The sequence below is a fragment of the Anomalospiza imberbis genome, chromosome 8 (assembly GCF_031753505.1).
Source record: "Anomalospiza imberbis isolate Cuckoo-Finch-1a 21T00152 chromosome 8, ASM3175350v1, whole genome shotgun sequence".
NCBI lineage: Eukaryota > Metazoa > Chordata > Aves > Passeriformes > Viduidae > Anomalospiza > Anomalospiza imberbis.
The window spans coordinates 15,335,371-15,357,700 of NC_089688.1; the positions used below are offsets into that span (position 1 = coordinate 15,335,371).

General features: G+C 41.2%; 2 protein-coding genes across 3 annotated transcripts in view; one reads left to right on the plus strand and one right to left on the minus strand.

Moving 5' to 3' along the window:
* SEC24C (SEC24 homolog C, COPII coat complex component) overlaps positions 1 to 22,330 on the minus strand; it is a 332,064-nt gene that overhangs the window by 79,942 nt on the left and 229,792 nt on the right. The gene's annotated exons all lie outside the window — the stretch shown is intronic.
* On the plus strand, positions 5,647 to 21,056 carry MYOZ1 (myozenin 1). 2 transcript variants are annotated; one of them, XM_068197431.1, is made up of 6 exons: positions 5,669 to 5,811; positions 7,935 to 8,036; positions 8,947 to 9,128; positions 17,265 to 17,499; positions 19,639 to 19,798; positions 20,638 to 21,056. In XM_068197431.1, exons 2-6 carry the CDS (start codon positions 7,961 to 7,963, stop codon positions 20,867 to 20,869), a joined length of 885 nt encoding a protein of 294 aa, XP_068053532.1. In that variant the 5' UTR covers positions 5,669 to 5,811; positions 7,935 to 7,960; the 3' UTR covers positions 20,870 to 21,056. The 2 variants fall into 2 exon arrangements, with proteins under 2 accessions (XP_068053533.1, XP_068053532.1); XM_068197432.1 differs by lacking the exon at positions 7,935 to 8,036 and having other exon boundaries at positions 5,647 to 5,811.

Here is a 22,330-nt window from a genome sequence, read left to right on the forward strand (position 1 = left end):
TCCAAAACTTTGGTACTACAGACTATAAAACACTCACTCACTGACAGGTTGAAGATATTTATGGACCAGCCTGAGCTGGCCTGCCCTGTCACTGCCCCTCAGCCTGTTCTAACCTAAACCCTACCCTCTGCTTGTAAATCCAGTATCAGGGGAAGTTGGTCAGCTCTGATAAATCCAAATACAAACTTGCATTGAACAATTCAACTTAATATTAACCAAAATATCAGAAAAACAAGTCAATCAGAAAATCAAATATATCTCATTGTATTCCCAGGCTCCAAATCAAATTCTAACTCTAAATTTAACCCAATTCATGTTAAAGTCTATTGAATTTCTGGGTCCTGAGAAGTTCATTGTGTTCAGTTTAGGAAAAGTGTTAGCGGGTTGCCTTTTCCAGACATACCTCACTCACAGATAACAATTCCTAAGCACTGCAAAAGACTCTGGGATCAGCAGTAGGATTAGACTGCAGGCTCTGGATATTTGTCCAAGTATAATTTTGCAGATGTTTTTCAGATTAATTGCAAGGAGGACTTCCTTTTGCAGTGGTCTGGAGGTAGGTTGTAGGACTATCCAGCATATTTCTGATTGACTTGCCATCAGAAAATGCAGAAAGGGGCAGCAATATTTGCTGATGCCAAACCTAAGCTTTTGTCCAACCAGAAGTACAGCTCCCAGGAAAGTGAGTATACAGATGCACAGGCTGCAGATTAGGACTGCATCTTGTTTTGCTTAATAAATCTGACATAGTAGGATTATGAGCTACTCCAGATGGTTTGACACATTGCAGGACAGTTGCTGTATCTAGGGCTCTTGATTAAATTCCCTGTTAACCTCTACAACCTTCTCAAGTAAGAGTCATTTCCTCTCAGAGCAGATCATGTCAGAAGGAGACAGACAAACAGACTTTGAAAAGTGGAGCAGGAGCCTGCCAAGCCAAAGGATTACTAAACAGCTATGTAGCAGCCTAGGGATTAACCTGGCCTTCAGTGCCCACCTTAGAGAGAAGTTTAAAACCAGAAAACAGTAGGGTGCCTAGTGGAGATATCTACCCCCAGACAATCACACCAGATGGAAGGAGAATGTGTAGCACAGAGCACAGCAAGGAAGTATGCGGCATACAGGAAAGACGAGGCTGCTCCCCGACAGTACAGACCTATAGCCCCAACGGCCACTAGATGCTGCCACTGTTCTGCTCTCAGTCACCTGGGGTTCTGGCATTCGCCTGATGTGGTGTTAAGTCTAGAGGGTTTAAAATCTTAGGAAGTCCTTTCTTCCTAATCTGTCCTCTTTTGACGCTCACATATGGTCTTGCTCAGTCCCACATACCGCAGGAGAAGGTCAGGCTCATACCAGAGAGTTTTGGCAGCGAGGGGTTTGCTGCACTTGGAGGGGATTCCTGGGTCACGCAGACAAACGGGCTGCCCAGCAAGTAACACACCACGGGAACGGCAGCTATTTCCACACACACGCCAGCTCTGTGGTCAAATCCTACATATTTCTGTCCCAGTCCTACATCTTATCATGGATTAAGCCCACTTAGTGCACAAAAGAGCCTGGCATTTATTGTTTCTCCTCTTTTGGTGCTACAAAGGACTATCAAGTCTCCCTGATGTCTGTGTAAACTGGAACAGGTTAAGAATACATGAAATATTTTATAATTAAAAAAAAAATTTATTTTGTCATCATCACCATAACAATAACCAGGAAAAAAAGTGCCAAATCAAGAGTTCTGCAACTTTTTTTTTTTTTTTCAGAACAGATTGAATCATGTTGGAATCTGCTGTTTATGAATACTTTCAACACAGATCAGTCCTGGGCATCAGGGAAAAAGAAGAGTAAGGGAAAGGTTTCATTCTCCGTCTTGGAAAAATTAAGTGGTGAAGACTGATGCTGTTTTCCTGACTTCTACATGATCAAAATGTGCTCTGGACACAGCTCTGCTGCTGATGCTTCTCTGAAGTACTGCTTATGTCCATCTAGCAGTGCAATAAGGCAAATTTCATGTGCTACTCTTGAAATGAGTTTGTAGGCATCGACAACTTGAAGTTAGACCATTTGAAATTAGGTGTACAAGAATGCTGTGTGAAAATAAATTAATTTTGAAGACACATGTCAGAGAAAGCAAAGCTTGGTTTAGGCTGTTCCTCTGGTCACTTAAAAGAAAGGTATACTTGGACAGAGGGAGGTGGTCACAGTGAGAAAAAGACAGTTTCTTGTATGATTATAAACTCTCTGAAGTGGTGAAAAGTCCTACAGGCAGCACATATACTACCCCACTGGCATTAATGAAAATGCCATGTACTTAAGCAAGGATTGAATTTAGCCACCACACCACAATCCAGGTAAACCCTTCCACCCTAAACAAAACTAAACCACCTCAAGCACAGCTTGTAGTGATTTAAAACCCTTAGCATTGACTAGTATGAGTGGGTAAGATAACACTAAGATAACAGATATCTTCTTCTGAGTTCATTGCATTATTTATGGCAGGGATAAAAGATTGGTACAATATTCTCAGTGCAAAAAAGCCATTGACCTGCTGAACCTGGCACCGTGGCAGGACACAAGTGAAGTCTCTGCTAGAGCCACAATTGACATTTATAGACTTGTGAACTAGACATTCCTATGTCTCAGGAGAAATAGAAAGGAGAAATGAGCAGGATTTAGTTCTCAGTGTGGTAACTGAAAATAAAGACATATAATTTTGTTTGAAGGTAGAGAAGGAAGTAAGAATCTCAGTTTAAGGTGTGTCTTGGTGCTTAAATGTCAGACACAAGAGTGCTTTATACAAATCACCCTATAAATCCTGGTGCCACACTAATAGGTTCAGAGCTCAGGCTCTGTTCAGATCCACTCTTAGGTCCCATTTCTCACCTGGTATATGTATACTTCTCACATGAGACCTTGACTAGGCAAACAAATGCTTTGTTCCCATCAGACCACGGTTCCCATCATTCCTTAAATCTGGACTTCAGCATCCTTGGCCTTGACCCTGACCCTGCTTGCCTCTTGCCCTTGGGCTGGGGATCCACAGCAGACTCTTGTCTCCTGGAACTGGCTCACCCTGAACTGTCAGTGCCTTATTCCTGGTACTAATTGCAGGGCATGCCTGCTCACAGTCTGATTGAGATCCTGACACACCATGCTAGACATGCCTTCTCTTCATCTTGCTATTGCTTTTCCCTAGTCTCTCTTGAGTTTTATAAGAGGGATCACATCTGTTTCCTGCTCACTTCAAATTACCATGGGGCACTCTGCTCCCTTCCAGCATGGTCAGCTTCTCTCTCTCTCTGCAGCTGCTTGGGGTGGGAGGAAGCAGAGGTGCACCAGGTCACATGATAGGGAAGAGCCTGCTACAACATCTTTTGGAGCTACACCATGCCTCAAAATCCATCAGGTTCCCACATGATATCCAGCTGCACAAACTGTTCCCCTAAGGTGTAATTTATGCTCAGGAAGGCCCAGGAGATGACTGGAGAAATAAAACAACAGCTATAAAGTGGTCTGGAAACAGCTGCTGGAAGCAAGTAGAGAGGAGGTAGAGTTTAGCATCAGCCTAGTTACTGCGAAAAGGTGCCATATAATGGTAGCTGCATTTCTCAGCTTCTCACCTGATGATATAAATCACAATAATTTCTCAGATGATTATCAAAATGGAGCTAGAAACTTCTTAAATTTAGATGTAACTCTACCTCATGCCTTTGGGAAAGGAGAGGCAAAGGACTCTGATTTTAAGCAATAAAGTAGCACATTGTGTTTGTTGTCACTCTGTCCCTCCATATGCCACCACCTTGTGGCAGGCAGTATCTCCCTTGATGAATGATGAATAAGTGTTCAGAGCACAGGAATTTGAATAGGAGAGCAGCATCTCAAGGAGCACAACTGGACGTCACAGCAGACACTGGGCACTCTGGCCAAATGTCAAGCACGGTGCTAAAGCAACCCAGAAGAATTAACGTGGTGAGAAAAACACTCCTCCTTGTACAATCTGCAGTGAGCAGGGCTTGACAAAAGCAAGAGACCCGCTCCTCTATGGCCACCTGCACTTGTGCAGAGTGGGTGTGATGTGTGGACAGATGGTCAGCTGTGATAGTAGCATTTGACACCCTCCAGCTTTGTGCAGATGTAAATGCCTTCACCAGGCATGAAGCTCTGTGATGGTGCCCAGAGCAGCCAGTGGGTGTTTACACTTTATTTGTGCTTATTTTACACTGGAACTGCTCCAGGGATTTGCTCCCGAATCACTGGCATGGGAGTGTGAGGGCAGGATCCGGGCTGGACATCACTCTGGTGTATCATCCCAGCTCAGTGAAGGATGCAGTGCTCCTGTGGGCAGTGGAAAGCGTGCATCATGCTGTTACAGTAGATACAAATCAGGGAGAATCAGAGCCGTGAAATGGGCACAGTGCAACCTATACATCGTGGTTATATGGATGCAAGCAAGAGGAAAATGGGAAGTTTTAGGCCAGGAGAATGCCATATGTGCCCTAACTCCAAGCAGGATATAAAAACTGTTTACTGCCCATAAGAATGTTACAGCAGTCTTCTATAGGACCCTCTTAACAGTACTGGGGATTAACACGTAATGCTTTCAACCCAGTTATCACACTGCAAAGTTTTATATGCATTTGGTGCAGGAAAAAACAAGAGCAAAGTCTAGGGAAAAAGAAAAGTGGCTATCTCCTGATGTTCCTTTATATCAACTTTGCTTGCAATTCTCTGTGCAAATGATTTTCTACTATAATCACAACTGTGTTTTGGCTTTTTTTCTCCTCACTAGACTCTAGGATTATTCAATGGATAACTTGATCCAGTAGGGATTCAATCTTCCAATGTGAAATAGTGAGACAATGTTTTCTGGAGGATTTTTGCATTACTCAGTAACTGAAAGGTATGTGCATCTTTGAGTACTCCAGTAAAATGAGACATGCTTTCTTCATCCTAAAGCCAGAACCTAATTGGGTAGGCAAGAAAAAGAGTCATCTCAAAAGTAACAGGAGTTAAGGGGAGTTATTTGAATGTACAAAGCTGCACCAAATGCAGGATAGCAACCCTATTTCTGTCATTAATCAGGAAATTAATTTCCTTGCTCTTTGAGTCAGTTGGGTTTCCCATTCATATTAAATAGCTACTTCCTAGAATTCTGTAAATAGCTTTCTAGACTTTGTGGTTTTTCCTACTACTTCTTGTTTCATGCATACCATTATTTTGCTCCTGTATTTTCTGAAGCATTTTAGGAAATATGTATGACAGCCTAGAGGACACTGGGATGAATGATTAAGAAAGGGCTGAAGGAGGATATAAAAGAGCACAAGACCCAAGGTAACTTTTGAGGCATTACTGACAAACGGGATATTGAGAAGGTTTTATGAATTGCATCAAAAAGCAATAGGAAGAGGAACTGCATGTTTATTTGAACAAAGAGGAGGAAGAAGTGAGCTGCTTATGGAGGGCCTGGTCTTCCTGGGCATTGAGACAGTGACTGCAGGAGACCTGAGGTGCAACCTTTTCTTTTTCCCTCTCCTCAGGGATGGCAGCAGTGCTATCTGAGACTCTGCCCTCTAGGTCTTTGGCTATTAATAACCGCAGGATGCCTGTGCGAGCAGCCTTCAGGAGTCAAATTCACAGCACTTCGCATCAGCACTTTGTGCTGGGCAGAGCTTCCCTGCACCCAGGCACCCTGGGAGAGGGGGGCTGCTGGACAAGCCTCCCCAAGCAGCACCCAGAGACAGGCTGGGAGGAAGCAGCCACTGCTGAGCTCTGGGGCAGGTGTGTGAGCTGGTCTGAGCCTGGCACTGCAAGCCTGAGGTGAGTCGACTGGGTAGCAAAAGAGTGCAGGTGCTGGAGAAGTAAAGACTGGTTTGGCTTGCAGCACCAATGACTGCTGCAAAGATCAATGCCCAAAAAGACAGAAGGACTGAAGAAGGGGACAGAGCTGAGGGAGAAAAGCCCTGGCTTTATGTATGACATAGTGAGGAGGATGGGGTTTGAGGCTCCCGCAGCTTCTGGGAGAGCTGAGAGAGCAGTAGCACCGTGTAACTCTGGACCCTGTCCATAGTGAGAGACTGCTGTCCCTTTCCTTATACTAGACCAATTGCATGCAGTGGGTTTTTCAAGCTTCAACTAATCCTGCTGGATTAGTGAAGAAAGACAGCAGAATGGGATAGACTAGTCCTCACTACTGCTTGGGAATTAGTGTGAAGAACACAGCTTTCCACCGTGGCTGTCCCTTTCTGCCTTGCCCCAGGAAATCCATGCATGTGGCATACAGATGATTTCTCTCTGTTTTGTGAGTTTTAGGACCATCAGATGGGCCATAACCTCTCACCTCTGCTGTTTCCTGGCAGCATTGCTCCTTTCCTGTCAAGCAGGGCCTGCTTCTTTTATACAGCCAAGCAGATGCCTGGCTGCTTAAAGAGAATGTGCAGCGTGTGCGTCATGGCTGCACCTGCTCGCACTTGCTTTGGGAATACCCCGGGATGGGCTCGTCTATGATGTGAACTACACAGGCAGCATCTCAGTAAAAGGAAAAACTTGCAAATCTGAAAGGAAAACTAATCCAAGGGAGTATCTGCCAATGTGATTGGCACCGTTTTGCTGTGGCTGGGCTTCTTTTAACAGTTATCACAACTCCATCACATAAAATTATGTTGCAAAAGAAGTAATGGTGGCATGATTCTTCAGAATATACAGGAGATAAAAATGTCTTCATCAGAAGAGTAGTATACAAGCTTCCAGTTATAGCTGTTTGCTTGCTAGTTTTAAACTATAACTCATAGTTCAAAGTTTTTCAGTTCTGAAACCTTAAGCAAGTAAAGTACAAAGAATCACAAGGACAGAGGTGGTTAGTTATTGCTGCAGCTGAAGATAATGGGACTTTGCCCATTTTTCTTTGTATTGTATTGCATTATATTAGGTAGGGATCTGTCCCCTATATGCTGTTGTTTGGACATGGACAGTGCTGAAGTGAAGGCAAGACACTTGCTCTACTTACATTATGTGTAATAACCCCTAAGAAGGACTCTCAAAAGCTGCCTGGAATGGAATTGCTGAGATTGCTTCTGATTTTTCCTCATTTTGCAGTTCAGATCTCTCATCCTATTTGGGGACAGACATGGGGAACACTGTACCAGAAGAAATCTCCCTCTTTTCCTCTTTCCCCCTTCAAATGGTATGGGATAAGATCAATACATAAGATACAGATGCAAGAGACTTCAAACAAATTGGGTGAACATTTTTAACAGGTTTTCCTGTGCCTTCCTCCTCCAACCCTTCTGTAACAAAACAGTAGCAGTCATAAAAGATAGAACTACTTGGAATTTTGTTTTGTTTCTTTTTTTTTTCCCCTTCCAAACTTGCAGTCTGGTGACTTTCTGAATACCTATTCTAATTCTAAAAGGACTATCTAAATATCCAAATCAGGACTGCACATGATGCACAGTGCCCCAAATAACTCATGGACAGACCCGAAATCTTTATCCAAAAATATATATTACCATCAATGATAACTGCATGTTGTTATAACATTGCACCATAGAGCAATGTTATAATTTTCCAAGTGACATCCTGTTACTGCAGCACAAGATGACAACAGAGTATCCTTACAGCACATGTGGATTCTGGTAGACTGCCTTGTTGCAATTAAATTACCTCTTTTGGATGTCAGTGCTATAGGGCACCTTGGCAATGCTTCTGCTGGGATCTGCTACCATATTTTGTCAGAATGCTGAGTCTCCAGAGAACCCCAGAATGGCCTGTTGATGATATCCTGTACGGGATGATACCTTCCACTAGCTCCATCATGGGGAAGGGATAGAAAAGAACCTGTTTGTGAAAGGAAGGCTGTGTATCTTTTACCTGTAGATGACAACTAAAAGAGAGGCAAGAAATACATTTCCAGTGTTTCATTCACCATTTCCTTGTGTGTTTAGAGCAAAGCAGAGAACCCTTTGTGGGAATGCCCCTTGCAGGGACTCCTGCTCCTGTTAAAAGGAAAAAGTCCACTAAACTCATTGGGAAGCTGACACATGAAGGTAAGATATGCAAAACTGCACACGTAAAAATTGTTTGGATTTCAACCTGAATTTCAGCCTTTAAAATTTCAGACCTTGCCTAACTGAACTCCCAAAGCAAGATATGCAGTAAACATACCAGGAGGCAGAGCCACAAATTTTACTGAAGCCCAGCTTTCAACCATGTTACATTTTCTGTCTTACAGCTGAAAAGCATTGCACACACTCAGGCCAAAAGCCGACCTCGATTGCACTCTGAAAACTTGTATTCTCCTGCAGCATTAATTTGGATGCACACCAGTGTAAATGGACAGAAAACATGATCTTTTACAGGTGTCAGTATTGCACTGCCTAGATATATTCTATGTCATTCTCTCTCTTACAACCTTTGTCTCATACTTGTTTTCTCTCTGTGTGAGTTTCTTTGATTCCAGCACTCATTAGCTGAAAAAGACAAAATCTCTTAGAGAAGTTAATAGAGCAGGAAGAATATAACGTGGAACATTTTTCTTTCTACAGAATATGTGTGTATTGGGTAGGGTAACTTTTAAATAAGTGTGATGTCCTTATTTTTCTTTACTTTTGACAGCATGAGGAAGGCTTTAGAGGTTTGGAAAAGTAGACATTTGAGGCAGTACCAAGAAATCCTGCTGCACTGACTGGGATGCTTCAGATGTGGCAGACACCCATCTAGCTCCACCCCTATGCAACTTCTCTTTGCAGATTTGCCTTGATTGCAGTCCAGAGTAAATACCAAAGATCTACATCCAAAGTGTCATCAATGTAAAAACTTGGTGCATAGATAATGTCCTAAAATCTTAATTTAGAAGATCATTTGGCTGCTTGAAGTCACTACTGATGCTAGGAAGCAACAGACAAAAGACATAGACCAGAGTACTTCCTAAAGTGTCCCACTGTATATGTTTTGTAGCTATGCCACAAGAGGTGTCCAAGCTGAACCTGGGGAAGAAGATCAGCATCCCCAGAGATGTGATGCTAGAAGAGCTTTCTCTCCTCACTAACAAAGGATCCAAGATGTTCAAATTACGTCAGCTAAGAGTGGAGAAGTTCATTTATGAGAATAACCCTGATGCCTTCACTGACAATTCTGTGGTAAGTTGAAAATTAAGACTAAAATGCTACTCCATACACTCAGGGAAAACAGGAATGGAGTGTGCCCAAGCTATTTTCTGTTTTAATGTGTGTGGGCAGGGGGTAGGGAGGGTCTACTAGCAAAGCAGTGAAAGAAGAAAACAAAATTACATAAATACACAAGTTTTATTTCCTTTTGGTAGAAGCATTAGTCTCCTCTGGCAAATATTTGGTATCACACATACAGAAGCATGACAAAATTCAGTACTGAGTGATGAAGGAAGGCTGCATGTTTGGCAAGTGCTCAGAACTCAGGGCAGGGCTAATTGGTTTTGTACCCATTCCATTTCTTCTTCGCATGATGGCAATGATCCATCCAGGTCTGACTTCAGCTCCAGTAGACACAGTGCTATTTTTAGTCTAGGATACTTTTATGCTTTCTGCTGGACAGAGTCCTCTGCTAATATCTGCAAGTTCCACAAGTGAAACCTCTAACCTGAGTCTGAAATATTTTCAGTTAATTTGCTAGGAGCCAAGTATGTTTTCACCTAAAACATTTTCATTTCAGATGTGGTATATAAATACAGGCATTTGTTTTCTTTTCCCTTTCCCCTGCATTAGTACTGTTATTTAAACTTCTTTCTACAGCTAGTTGCAGGTGTAAAGTCTTCAAAAGACACCTAAACTTTTACAAATGAAACTCTCTATTCACATGATTATCAGAATTCAGTAAAACAAATAGAAAATGTCTAAGGTTCATATGCATTTTGAACATCTTCTGATATTCTTTAAAGTTGCTTTGGTGACATTTTATCCCTTTATGGCATCTATTTTCCAGTCCAAGGAAACTCAAAGAAAACAATAAAAATTAAGCTGAAGAAAATGTTTTGCCAAACAAAAACACACTATCTTTTAGCACTCTGATGTTTTCAAAAGCAACAATAAGAAAATATCTGTGGTTCACTTCTAGAAATGACAACTTAAAAATCAGAATGTGGAAAGATGCCTAACCAAAAAAAGTTAAAATTAAACAGTAAGATTACAGATGAGGAAGACAGACCAGAGATATAACAAGCATATCCTGTGATGTTAAACTTTGGTCTGTTTCTTCATCTCTTTGTGCTTTAGGTAGTTAATTTCTTCAGTCAATTATCTCCTAGAAAGAATGTGAGAATGAATGGTATATTAAACTTCGTACTCCACAGATGAACAGCCTAGAGAAATGCATGCTGTTTTTATAAATACTCAGCAATCTCAGAGTTCCCAAAACATATGAGGGCCAAGTTCATATGTGAGATCTGCTGCAGTGAGAAGTGAGAAAATCATAAATTGATGGAATAAAAAGGCTAAAGTCCAGAGTGTCAAAAATTGGAGGGTGTCACTAAAGAATGTCCAATAAGAACACTCCAAAACAAAAAAGTTGTGACAAACTGACTCAAGACTGGACATGCGCAGTCACTCCATGACTAACGTTACAAATGCTGACGACAATTGCTTTTCTTTTGTTAGCAGCTTTTCCTACTTTGTTTATTCATCTGTGCTGGACTTTCACTCCATACCCCTTCTGTAGTGGATCTCTCTCTTTTGTAAGAACACATCTGCCCCCAAGATCTTTTAACATGACTGTTAAGATCCTGTGCTATGGGGAAATGTAGCTGGGAGTTAGAAAATATTCTAAAAAGCTAGGATTTTCTTTATTGCTTTGCTGTAAGAGAACCATGGCATGGTCTCCAAACAGCAGCTGGCATTCTGCTTAAAATCCTCCATGATTCACTTACAGGTCTTCTCTCCACATCCATGGAGAGACGACAGATAACAAAACTCCATTGGTCAGTGCAGGAAGACTTCAGCCCTCGTCTGGGGCCAGTTTAGCAAGATTAAAGCATAATTGTTACTGTTTTCTGGCTGCTCCACGAGCTCGCTGGTTGCATCCTCTGCCTTTGCGGGTGACTATTCTCATCACCGCAGGCAGAACCAGTGAGCAGCTTTGCTGCAGTCAGACCATTAAGAAAAGCTGAGCAATCACAGCAACTGAGTCATTGCATCGGAGAGCTGGGTGCTCTTGAGCAGGTAAAGGCAACAGATCTGTAGTCTGTTATCTTCCAAACCATCAGGACAGTGCCTGACCTTAGCACCAAATAACTCTCATCAAAAAGTCCTTTTGGTTGCAGTATATGATTAGCTTTCTTTTATTTTCCTTTCTTGCCCCTCTGTCTCCTCAAAGACAGATGCAGAAAAGAAAGCTTCAATAAAAGATAACTGTGTGGGGAAGATAATGGCAGAGTAAGGAGTCCTACTGCTACACATAGTTACTTCCCTCTCCCAATTAACTTCCATGTCCTTTGCTCCCCGTCCCAAAGAAGTTCTTGTGTCTGTGAGGCTGTGGGACAGAGAAGGAATTTGAAGCCGGTGGTGGGTTTTCTGCTTTTATATCATAGATTTCTTAACTGTCTTGTCCTAAAATATTCTCAGGACACGCTTAAGAAAGCAGGGCAAGGCAGGTCTGGGATAGAGTATGGATTGTTTCTTTCCCACAAAAGTAGTTTACCAGCAAGATAATGTAATATAAAAACACACAAAGAGAAAGGTTATTAAAAATAAATCCAAACCATATAAGGGGTTCCAGAATAGCCTGTGCTGTAGCCATAAACCTTCCACACAAGGGAGAAGATCTCTGCAGTCATGTGTCATTGACCCACCCTTCTCTCCTCCTCCTTTTCCTCCAGCCAAAAGTCCACACTGGACAATCAGACCCTCCTGACTTGTAGCAGAAAGAAATATGTATATTGTGTGCACATGAATGTCAGACAGCTCCATGCAAAAGTGAAAACCTGTCACTCTCTGTCACTGCAGCAGCTCTACCCATCCAGTTAGAGGCAAACGGCAGCCAAAGCCCCAGTCAAAAGGACTGACCATTCCCAACATGAGTAAAATGAAATGCACTACTACTGTACAGCTGTTTTCAATACTGTGACTCTCTTTGCTTGCAAATATACAGTACAAGGGGAAAGTTTTAAGGAGTGGTGAGTTTGACACCAATATCCTGCCAAACAAGGAGAATTTGGACAACATCCTCTTTGTTTGGTGCTGCACTGGAAAAGCTGGGCTCTTCTGAACCCTGTCTAGTAAACCAGATGTAGGATTTCTTCTCCTTACCCCAGGAGTGCCACCCATGGGAACTGTGATTCTCTCCATGTCTCAGAGAATATTTTCAACTTCATTGTGGAGATGCAAGATATAATTTATTACTGACTAAAGACCATGATGAAATCCTATCTTGCTGTGTGCTCTACTACTGTATCATCTGGCCAACTAGAGAATGAGGGAAATCACTGAATTTATTTTTTAACAGTGAAACAGAAACATAGGGTAGATTAATGAGTCATCCAAAATCACAGATAGGGTCTCTGTCTTATCTTTGGATCTCCTAAATCCCACTTCACTGTTCAGCAGCTAATAGATCAGCAGTTCACAGACCTTTCCTTCGTAATGCTAAATTTGTTTGGCCTTAAACACATTAAGATCATGTGAAACAGTATTTCTTAGCCCTGCAGCCTCACTCATTATTGCCCTAACTCCTTTCAACATCCCACCTCTGCTTTTGAACCTCAGTGTAAGAGCTTGCTGTCATCAAGTGGAAACTTTCTCACACCTGACTGCCAGGCATTAAGGGAAAACTGAAAACAAAGCCACAGTTGTGTGTCTTGGATGTTGCCATTACTCTTTCTTCCAGTAAGAATCCTTAAATATGGTCCTTCTGCTGTAGCTTAATTTGGGTTACATGTAGGAGACCTTCCTTTTCCCCCCCTCCTTTTTATGTTTTATTATCAGATCTTAAAACAATTAGGAAGGTAAAATAACCAATATCTAAAGATACAATTATGAGCAGTATTACCTCAAAAATCACACTGACCCACAACCAAAATCCCCACCTTGGTGCTTTCTTACGCTCATCCACAAGCTAAAATAAATGCAGCTTCCAGTCATGGCAAAGCTTGTATGAAAACAAACTAAAATGTGTTGGCAATTTCTGCTGGACTTCAGGTCAAGAGGTTTCTTTTAAGCTGATACTAACTGTGAAACAAAATCTAAGAAGGCTAAAGAATTGGATTACTGCTCTTCTAAGGAGTTAGTACTTTTTTCAGTGCTGGACAAGAACTCAGAGCAGGCAGAAGCAGCAGGAATAAAATAGAAGTATTATGTTACAAACCAAAAGTGATGCTTCACAGCAGACAACCACCAACCTGCCTCAGAGATCTTACACAGCCAGGCGTGATACAGTGTCTGAAGGAAAACAATGATGGAGAAATGTTATCATGCAGCTGCTTGGTTTATTACAGGGGCATGCAGTGATGGCTCAGTATGCCCCTTAATGTACCTAGATTAATGTCAATCAAGATCAGTGGAGGTAAGGTTAAAGGGGAAATGTTAAGAGAATAATTTTTTTCTAGGAGTTCTGTTCTGCATGGAATGTTAAACCTCTTGAGCAAACATTACAGGATAATTGCAGGCTAAGATACAAGTCTCAGGTTATGACCTGAATCGAGCGAGCTGGGTAAAATTGTAACTCCTCTAACAAAATGAGCCTTGCTGCACTGGAGCTGCCTTGATGCAGAACATCTAGAGGTCCCACTATACCCAAAGCTGTGTAAGAGTGGACGTGGAGTCTGATGCATTCTTATTCAAGAAGCAACTGGAGTGGAAAAAGCAGAGTAACGGGAAAAAAGAGCCTTTTGTTTTCCACAGCAATTTGTTGAAGCACTGTGAGAAAACTCTGGACCAAAATTCTGAAACAAAATTTCTTTCATCCATAAAGAAAATGTGGCAAAGATGATATAAAATATACAAATAAGATATATCTAATTTTGGGTAGCATAAGATAAAAACTCATGTTATTTAGATGGGTAAATTCAGGCACAGAGGCAAAAAATATTTTGCCTAAGATTACACAGCAAGTCAGAAATGGACCTAGAAATAGAAAGCAGGAGCTCAACCTGCTGTGCTTCTTGGGGCAGCAAGTTTTAAAAAAAAATAGCATAAGATGCTTCAACAGCTTCTTATTTTCACCCTTTTTAAAAAAATGAGTCATAGGTTTAAGACTATGCAATTCCAAATGAAGGACTGAGGCCCACGCTTTGATAAAAACAGCAGGCAGTCTATGAGACTTTCCAAGTGTCTGAATTTTAAATCTCCCATCCCACCATTAAGGAGCATTTGAGTGGCTGCCACGGAGACGACACAGTCCAGTAACTTCAGAAGTGTTAGTAACTACATAGGCATCAAACATTTGGGGAGCTCTTTATCAGTGAGGTGGAAATAGAAACACATTTGGTGGCCTCAATCATTTTCTTTAGGGCACAGCAAGGAGATGAAGCACACAGTGTCTCTCCTGGGGAGTGCCTGCAGTGACGTCAGGGCCTTGAGATACTTAGAGATCTCAGCTCCATTTGTTGGATCATCTTTCATTATCTAGTTTTTATTAGGCACATACTCTAGAGAATTCAGAATTTGTCCATCTAAGCACTCAGCCTGCAAGAGCAGGCACTTGCTAGCACTAAGCTCTTCAAAGACATGAGCCCAATTTGTTTAGCCAACCCAGGGGACCCAGCATGTGAACTTGCAACAAGTGTTCTCTTATTAGAGTGGATTTAGGGATGCCCAGGGACTGATAATAACCACTACCTCCAACAATGCACAGAGGGGAGGAGCTGTGTGATCTGTCCCCAGACCCAACAGGAGAAGGTTGTCAGCCATCTCAATTGACATTCCTGGACTTCTCTCCTGGAACTCCCACTGACACAGTCAGTCAATAGTAACTGACAGGCTGGTTTTATGATGTGAATATGCATAAATGTAAAAGTTACACATGATGTTAGCAGTGGCCCAAGACATGCATTCTCCTCGAGTGTGAGCTCCAAAACTCTAAAACTCCACTCTAAAACTCTGACCAGAGGTCTGCTCTAAGTACTGGAGACAAAGCTGTACTTATGCAGCTTTGACTATGTTGAGACTCCTGCTTGAGGCTGCCATTCCTGAGCTCCACTGTCTCGGAAAATCTTTCAAAAAGATTATTTTCCCTTTGCCTCATGTTAATTTGAAGTAAGACAAACAATTGTGGTGACCAAAACTAAAGAAATTTCAATTTTTGTTCTAGCAGGTGAATAGACTGGGGTGTTGCATGGAAAATATGTCTTTCCTGTCTGAATGGAGTTGCCTACTTTTAGCAGATCAGATGTTTTCTCAGCAGGCCCATGAAGAATGATAAACTAGCTTAAGGCAAATCAAATTAATTTAATTTGCAGCTAAATAAGATTTAGGAGTGGCTTTCCTGATACAGACCTTCTGTTCCAGAGAAACTTCATTCCTACTTAGTGATAATGCTGCAATTTAAAATAACACCAGATGACAATGATGCCCCTCCCTAGTCACATCAAATATTGCTGAGAGCAGAAACAAAAGAGACAATTTTACTGCAGCTCACGTGATGCTGATATTTTGTGACTTTTTTTCTCTTGCAGGAGAGGCATGTAAGTAACAACAGAAAAGGAGAAATAAGCATTTAATTCTCAGAAAGGGCACACAGCATGGGTGAAACTTGAAGGAAAACATATGCAAATTCTGTTTTGAAAGTAGCTAGCAAATCAGTAGAAGGATTACTTTTGCACATATATTAATTTTGAAAATAACCTCATTCTGACCCCTAACCCTCAAAATACCCCTTTTCAGTTTGCCTTTTTACAGCTACATAGCTGCCATGCATAATTGAGCAGATTGCCCTGTTAGCTCCTGTGTACAGCTTAATGTTCACAACCCTCTCCCCTCTCAGTGCTTCCTGACATTCACGGGAACGTTATCTCCTGGGTTCCTAAAAAGGGAATTCCCTGCAGCTAGGAGAAGGACAGACAGTCCCTAAAGGCCCTGGGGGCACCAGCTCTGCCACTTCAGCCTGCAGCTGGCTGTCTGCCTGGGTTGCAGCCTGGTGACCTGCTGTGAAACCCTGGACACTGTTGTGGGAGACGCAGAGAGCAGAGGGTTAGCTAATTCTGCCTTGAGCCTTGTGGGATTTTCACTTCTCGACTATTTTTAGCTGACTGAACAGCTGGCCTTGGAAGCCTGTTTACAGCCTGGAAAGCTTCTTTTTGCTAAACTGTGCTAGGTGTAAGAGCACTGAGAAAGCCTTAACCCTTTAAGAGCCATCTCTGAGGCTGCTTGAGATTAATTTATACAGGTAGAACCACAGCATGAGGAACCAGATTCAAGTATATTTATTGCATCTTTGTGCATCTAATAGCCAATCTCCTAGTGCAACAGGAAAGATTGTATGTGATATATAACCCAGGTTACTTGTATTATATAGTTGTGTGGGCTGTACTACACAAGAGATACCTTTTAAAGTCTGATAGGAGTCAAGGTTTGATGTCCCTTGTGACCAATATGTGAAATATTTTTCTAAACATACTATATCGGTTTTTATTCCACACAAGCATTTACTCAAGTTTTGGCATGCAAAGACAGGATACTGTGCCAAAATGTACACCGTAAAGTCAATAATTCCTGCATTTTCTGTTTTCCTAGGGTGCTATCTCTTCAGTTTTTCTCAACATGTAAATTCTCCTCCCCAAGCAGACCTTCATATATACGGGAAACAGGCAAAAAGGCAGATATCTCCCTGGCTTTTGTGTTGTCACAGATACTCTCCTGTTCTGGTGGCCTGTAACATTTCATTCCCACACTGTAATTGAGCTGGGGTTATGTTAACTTTGACATGAAAACACTTTCTTGCCCAGCTTGCTTTCCCACAGGTTAGCCAATGTTATCTCTGTGTGGACTTTTACCTGCTCTGGCGAAAGCTACATTTCCTTTCCCCTCCTCCTCTATTTCACAGTCATCATTGTTGGGGACAACAACACCCTGATCACATAAAATGACTGTGAGGTGAGTGTGCTTCCATTGCCACTTCTGCTGTTCCACAGCTGCTGCTGTACTGAATAAAGGGAATAACTCACATGAAGTTTTGCCACTGGCTTTGTAACAGAGACACAGAACAGGTCAGATCACAGAGACTCAGGAGTTCACATTCTGGGACCCAGCCCTGCAAACATGAATACACCATGTCCTGTAACAGAGATTCAAGCACCACCTTTTCTCCTCCCCTAGGATCACTTTCAGAAGTTCATCCCAGCAGGAGGGAGTTATGGGGAAGATGCTCATGGCTATGCCCATGGGCGGATGGTAGGAGGAATGCCAGCTGGGCAGCACGGCTCCAGTACACAGCAGCATCCCGGCGTCCCTCCCAGGCCTGGAAGCAGAGGAGGTGCTAGAGATGGTGAAGGGGAGCATGCAGGGAAATCATCTGGAAGTGGTGGAGAAGGAGGCAATGGTACTGACAAAGGCAAGTATCTCTCTGCAAGAATAAGAAACTAAAGCTATCAGACCACATGCCAAGCCTACTCTTAAGGACAAGCAAATTAATCTAACACCTGGATTCTTCCAAACAAAGTTCCAGTGTAAAGCCTAGAAGAGTTGAACTGCTTTTAGTTTGATGGTTTTCTTTGTATGCTTCTATGTTGCTCAACCACAGGCAGGAGGCAGAAATACCCACCTTGACTGGACCACAGGAATTACAGGAAACCTATCCACTGAGGTCCTAAGGCTGGTTGAGCAGTAGGCCAGTACAGCTATGCCATGCCTGTGTGGCACTCCTTCCTTTCAAAGACTTCACACTGACCACTACTGGAGAGAGTGGCATTAACTCTCTAGATCAGTAGTGTGATCTGAGTATCAGACATGACTATCTGAGACCTGATTTCAAATCAAAGCTTCTAGCTAAACAAAGAACACTTTTTGGATAATCTTCAGAAAGGAACAGCAACATTTCTAAAAGTTATCTGGTAACCACCACTGGGCCACTGAGGCAATATCTTTATGAGTAAAAGCAATTTTAATTCAATTTAGTCTTTGCCTGATTTTATCCTCTGTTCAGTTTGGCCAGAAATCTCTAGAAACAAATACCTAGTATAAGAATCAGCAGATAAAATCATAACTTCAACAGTCCCTATATGACTTTACAAAAAAAAAAAATTAAATTTGCTTTGGAACCAGGAACAACTGCCTTGAGTAACCAAATGAATGACTTGTAAAATCCAAGTTTTTTCATTTACATTCTGGAATAATGTGCATTTTATATCAAAATCAGCTTTTACATTTCCTGTGAAAAAGCAATCTGTATAGACTCTTGTAGTTTTCTTACAGGAGATTTTTCTTCATTGTTATCATGTGTGCAGGGAGAAGGAGGATTAATATAATCCTATAGCTTTCACTGTGGAGACAGATCCCCCTGCTTTTATGTTTCAACTCTAGCAATCAATTTGCTGGTAAACTGCTTAGTTTAAATACTTCACAAAAAAGGGGGGGGAGTAGTTGTTTTTATTTTTTTTTATGAAAATGAGATTCTTGTAAATGTTTGCAATTCTCTGAAAGCAGGGAACCCCAGGACTTGGCATGGTTTAAAAAAAACAAGACAAATAAAGGAGGTGTGATAAAGAAGAAAGATTCAGATAATAGTGTTCATTCTTTGCCACTTACTTCATAAGGATTTGTTTTCTACACAAAATGTAGCACCATGAAAGCACCAGAATGTCTCTCTCCATTAATCTATTATTCTCACCTGCCCTAATCAAGCTAAGCCGATGTCATTGCTCAGGAGTTTTAAGGTTTATGAAGGATGAAAATATTATAAGTGTGTTACATATCAATACAAAACTTATGCTCTTACTAGCAAGGTGGTATTATACACAGCGGGAAGGGAAGGGAAGGGAAGGGAAGGGAAGGGAAGGGAAACACAGAATGAAACCCCCTGCCTAAACTCATTTGCTTAATGGAGCAGCTGGAAGCTAATCTAAAATTTCTAGCAATCAAGTATCTGACTTTACAACAAAGTGCAGCTCTAGTCACTGATAGGATTTTAAATTCAAGTGAGATACCACATAATATTTGCAAATTGATTTTAGCCATCCTGAGGTGATTGAGATAGACTTGTCTCTAACATCCCAGTTCAGAAGGAGAAAAAGATGAATATCTGTTCATGTAATCACAAAGAAAATGCCATATCATGTCTGCTATGATCTGACAGAAAATAAAGAAAAGTAAATGAAGAAATTATATAACATCTTTCCTCATATAAAACTTCCCCCCTGTTAGTGGAAGAGATGATGAGGTGAGGACTTTGGTTCTTTCTGTATGAGCAACCAAAAAGAAGAATGAAAAATTAGCTTCCAAATACATGCTTTAATGCAGGTTTCTGGATGAGTGTCTCTTAGACTATGGTACTATCTGCTTTTGTGGATAAGGACAGAAGTGGTGTATAATCATCTTTTTAAAACAGAAATCTAACCATAAAAGCTTGTATTGATATAGGAGTTACAGAATCTGGAAACAAAGCTGGTGCCTCAACTTCAGTAGCAGAATACAGAAGCAGAATGCAGTTAAGAGTGCCATCTAACTAGACTGCTTTACCTTCCTCTGTTTACAGATGGGAAGTCAGGAGGCAAAAAAGTTACTATATTTAAAACTTATATTTCCCCTTGGGAACGAGCAATGGGTATCAGCCCTGAGGACAAAAGTCAGTTCTCCACAGACTTACTGTCATACAGCCCCAAAGCTGATTTCCCCCACTACAAGTCTTTTAACCGGTAAGTCTTCTTAGATGTTCAATGCAGTTTATTTAGCAAGAGAAAACACAATAATGCTGACCATAGCCCTCCTGTCTTGTGTACTGTAAATAAGCTTTAGCTGCACGTCATTCTGCTTAGCACAGTCTCCGGAGAATGAAATGTTTGGAAGACTACAAAGACAAAATATGTTAAGAGCTAGAGGTTTTAATTCAGACTATGCACAGAAAATCTATGCAGTTGGATAAGAGGACTTTAATCCTATTTGCCTTTCTTTCTCTCTCCATTTGACCAGGAGATGTAATTTGCCACTGTTTTTTACTGCAACCCTTTGAAGTTCAAGAGGTCATGAAAAATACTTAAAATCAGCAGCCATATACTGCACACATCACAACACTTCATATACAAATCAGGGTGTTTCTGCTGTTTCTGATAAGCACTGAAAGTTTCACAAATATTTCTAGGGCAGCAACAATTTTTTGTTAACCTCTCTATACAATTTTGTCACCCACCTCCATAGCCTCAGGACATCAGCACCAAGAACAAACCCACATCCCACTCATTTCTGCAATAATGCAGCCTCTGCCTGCTACACGTACAGAAAACTAACAGGTGTGAAAAGTGTATGGTTTGATGGAGATTGATGCAACAAGGGTGAAGGAAGTGCACAGCAGCGTGTGTGTGTGTGTGTACATAATTTTTAGTACATGGGCAATGGATACATCTGTGTTCTCATGAAGGATTTGTTGGCCAACAGCAAGAGTAGCACAATTTAGAATCTTGATAACTTTGACTATTTATTTTATAAATCCTGTTTACCTATGCTCTGTTTGCTAACTCCATGTATTCCCCTGTGCCAGGACTGCCATGCCTTATGGGGGTTTTGAAAAAGCAGCCAAACGGATGACCTTCAAAGTGCCTCAGTTTGATATCTGCCCTTTGCTCCCGGAATCTCTCATGATATATAATCAAAATTTCAGCAAAAGACCCTCCTTCAACAGAACCCCAATTCCTTGGATGCCTTCAGGAGACTTCTCAGAGTACCAGACTGCAGTCAATGTGCCAATGAGTGGTGAAACAGAAGAGTTGTAAATCCCCACTGCCAAGACCTTCCCTTTTTTCTCAGCCCTTTCTATATGCAAGTTGATAGTAAGGAGTGGAAAAGTGCAACTCTAGTTCTGTTAGCTCTTTCTTTCTTTTGCCTGTAGCCAAGACAAGTCCCAAGCAGGTTCTAAACTTCTCTTCACTGTATTGTTAATCTAAATCAGACACAGTTTGAGGAAAAGCTGCTTCTTATTCACCAGCACATAAGAGGCCAAGACTAAGGAAGTGTTTTTCTGTTTAGCAATGCTACATGCTGCCTGTCTGTTTGATAATAAACCTTTTTTGTCCTGTGTTAAAAAAAATAAAACACCAAGATGAAAAACAGCTTTTGTATTTTCTCCTTAAAAAGTGCTGCTGAAAGAATTTGGGTATTAGCAATAACAAAAGTTTCAATCTCACAACAAGACTATTAGCCTGGGACGAAAGATCAGGGACTAACAGGGATGGCCATAAGGTTTATATACATCCAGATGGCTTGGAAAAATACTGCCAAAGTGATGGGGAAGAATAATGACTTTGAGAGGAAATTAGAACAACATCAGAAATGAAATACCAAGTCAGCCTGTCAGCAAAACAAACAGCTTAAAGTATTTCACTGAGACCTAAGATTCCCCAGTTCTCCAGAATATAAACTAGGTGACAGGTTAAGCAGGTGGTTGTTTTTTTTTTCTATTTTTTTACAGCGAACATAAAGTTAATAGGTTGGGAAGCAACAGAGGCACACCCAAGTAAGATGGCTTGCTCATAGTTACAGAGCAGGAAAACAAATGCTTTAATAACAACAGAGCTAATTTGACACCTACCACAGTGCATTACTTATTCAAATACACACCATCAAAGTCTATTCCATTTCTTGCAGCAGTTTCAGCAATGCCACACAAATAGGAAGAAAGGCAGGAGCTGTGGAAAACCACTACAGAATTCCTGCTTGGAGACTGGTTTGGAAGTCTGTTCTGGTGCCTCAACATTTCCTCCCATAAGCAGGGCTGAACAGCTTATTCATGGTGACAACTTCCACTGAAGTACTTTTAATTTAGGAGTTTTTCCTTCTTGTCTAGAAATTCATGTAGCTGTGTATTTGGTTTTTATTCTGTTGGGATAGTTATGTGGTTGGCTTTATTACACACCTCTATAAAGCTACTGACAGGGCTACTGTGAGATCTTTTTAAAATTATGCTAATAATAAGCATTGCCAAATGTTCTTTAGCAATGGCTAAAGAACATTTATTATATATCCTATTATATTATTAAGATGTATCCATAACTCAGTTCTGTGACTAAACTTAAAAATATTAAGGTGCTACTTTGATCTGGAGAACATTTCAACAAAAATTAAAAAGCTCTGTTTCAGCTCTGTTTGGAGATAAGGTTGTTGTTTTCCAGCATTTTAAATCAATCTAGCTTTTCAATTGCATTGTAATTAGGGAGGATGGATTTCTTTTTCAGTTC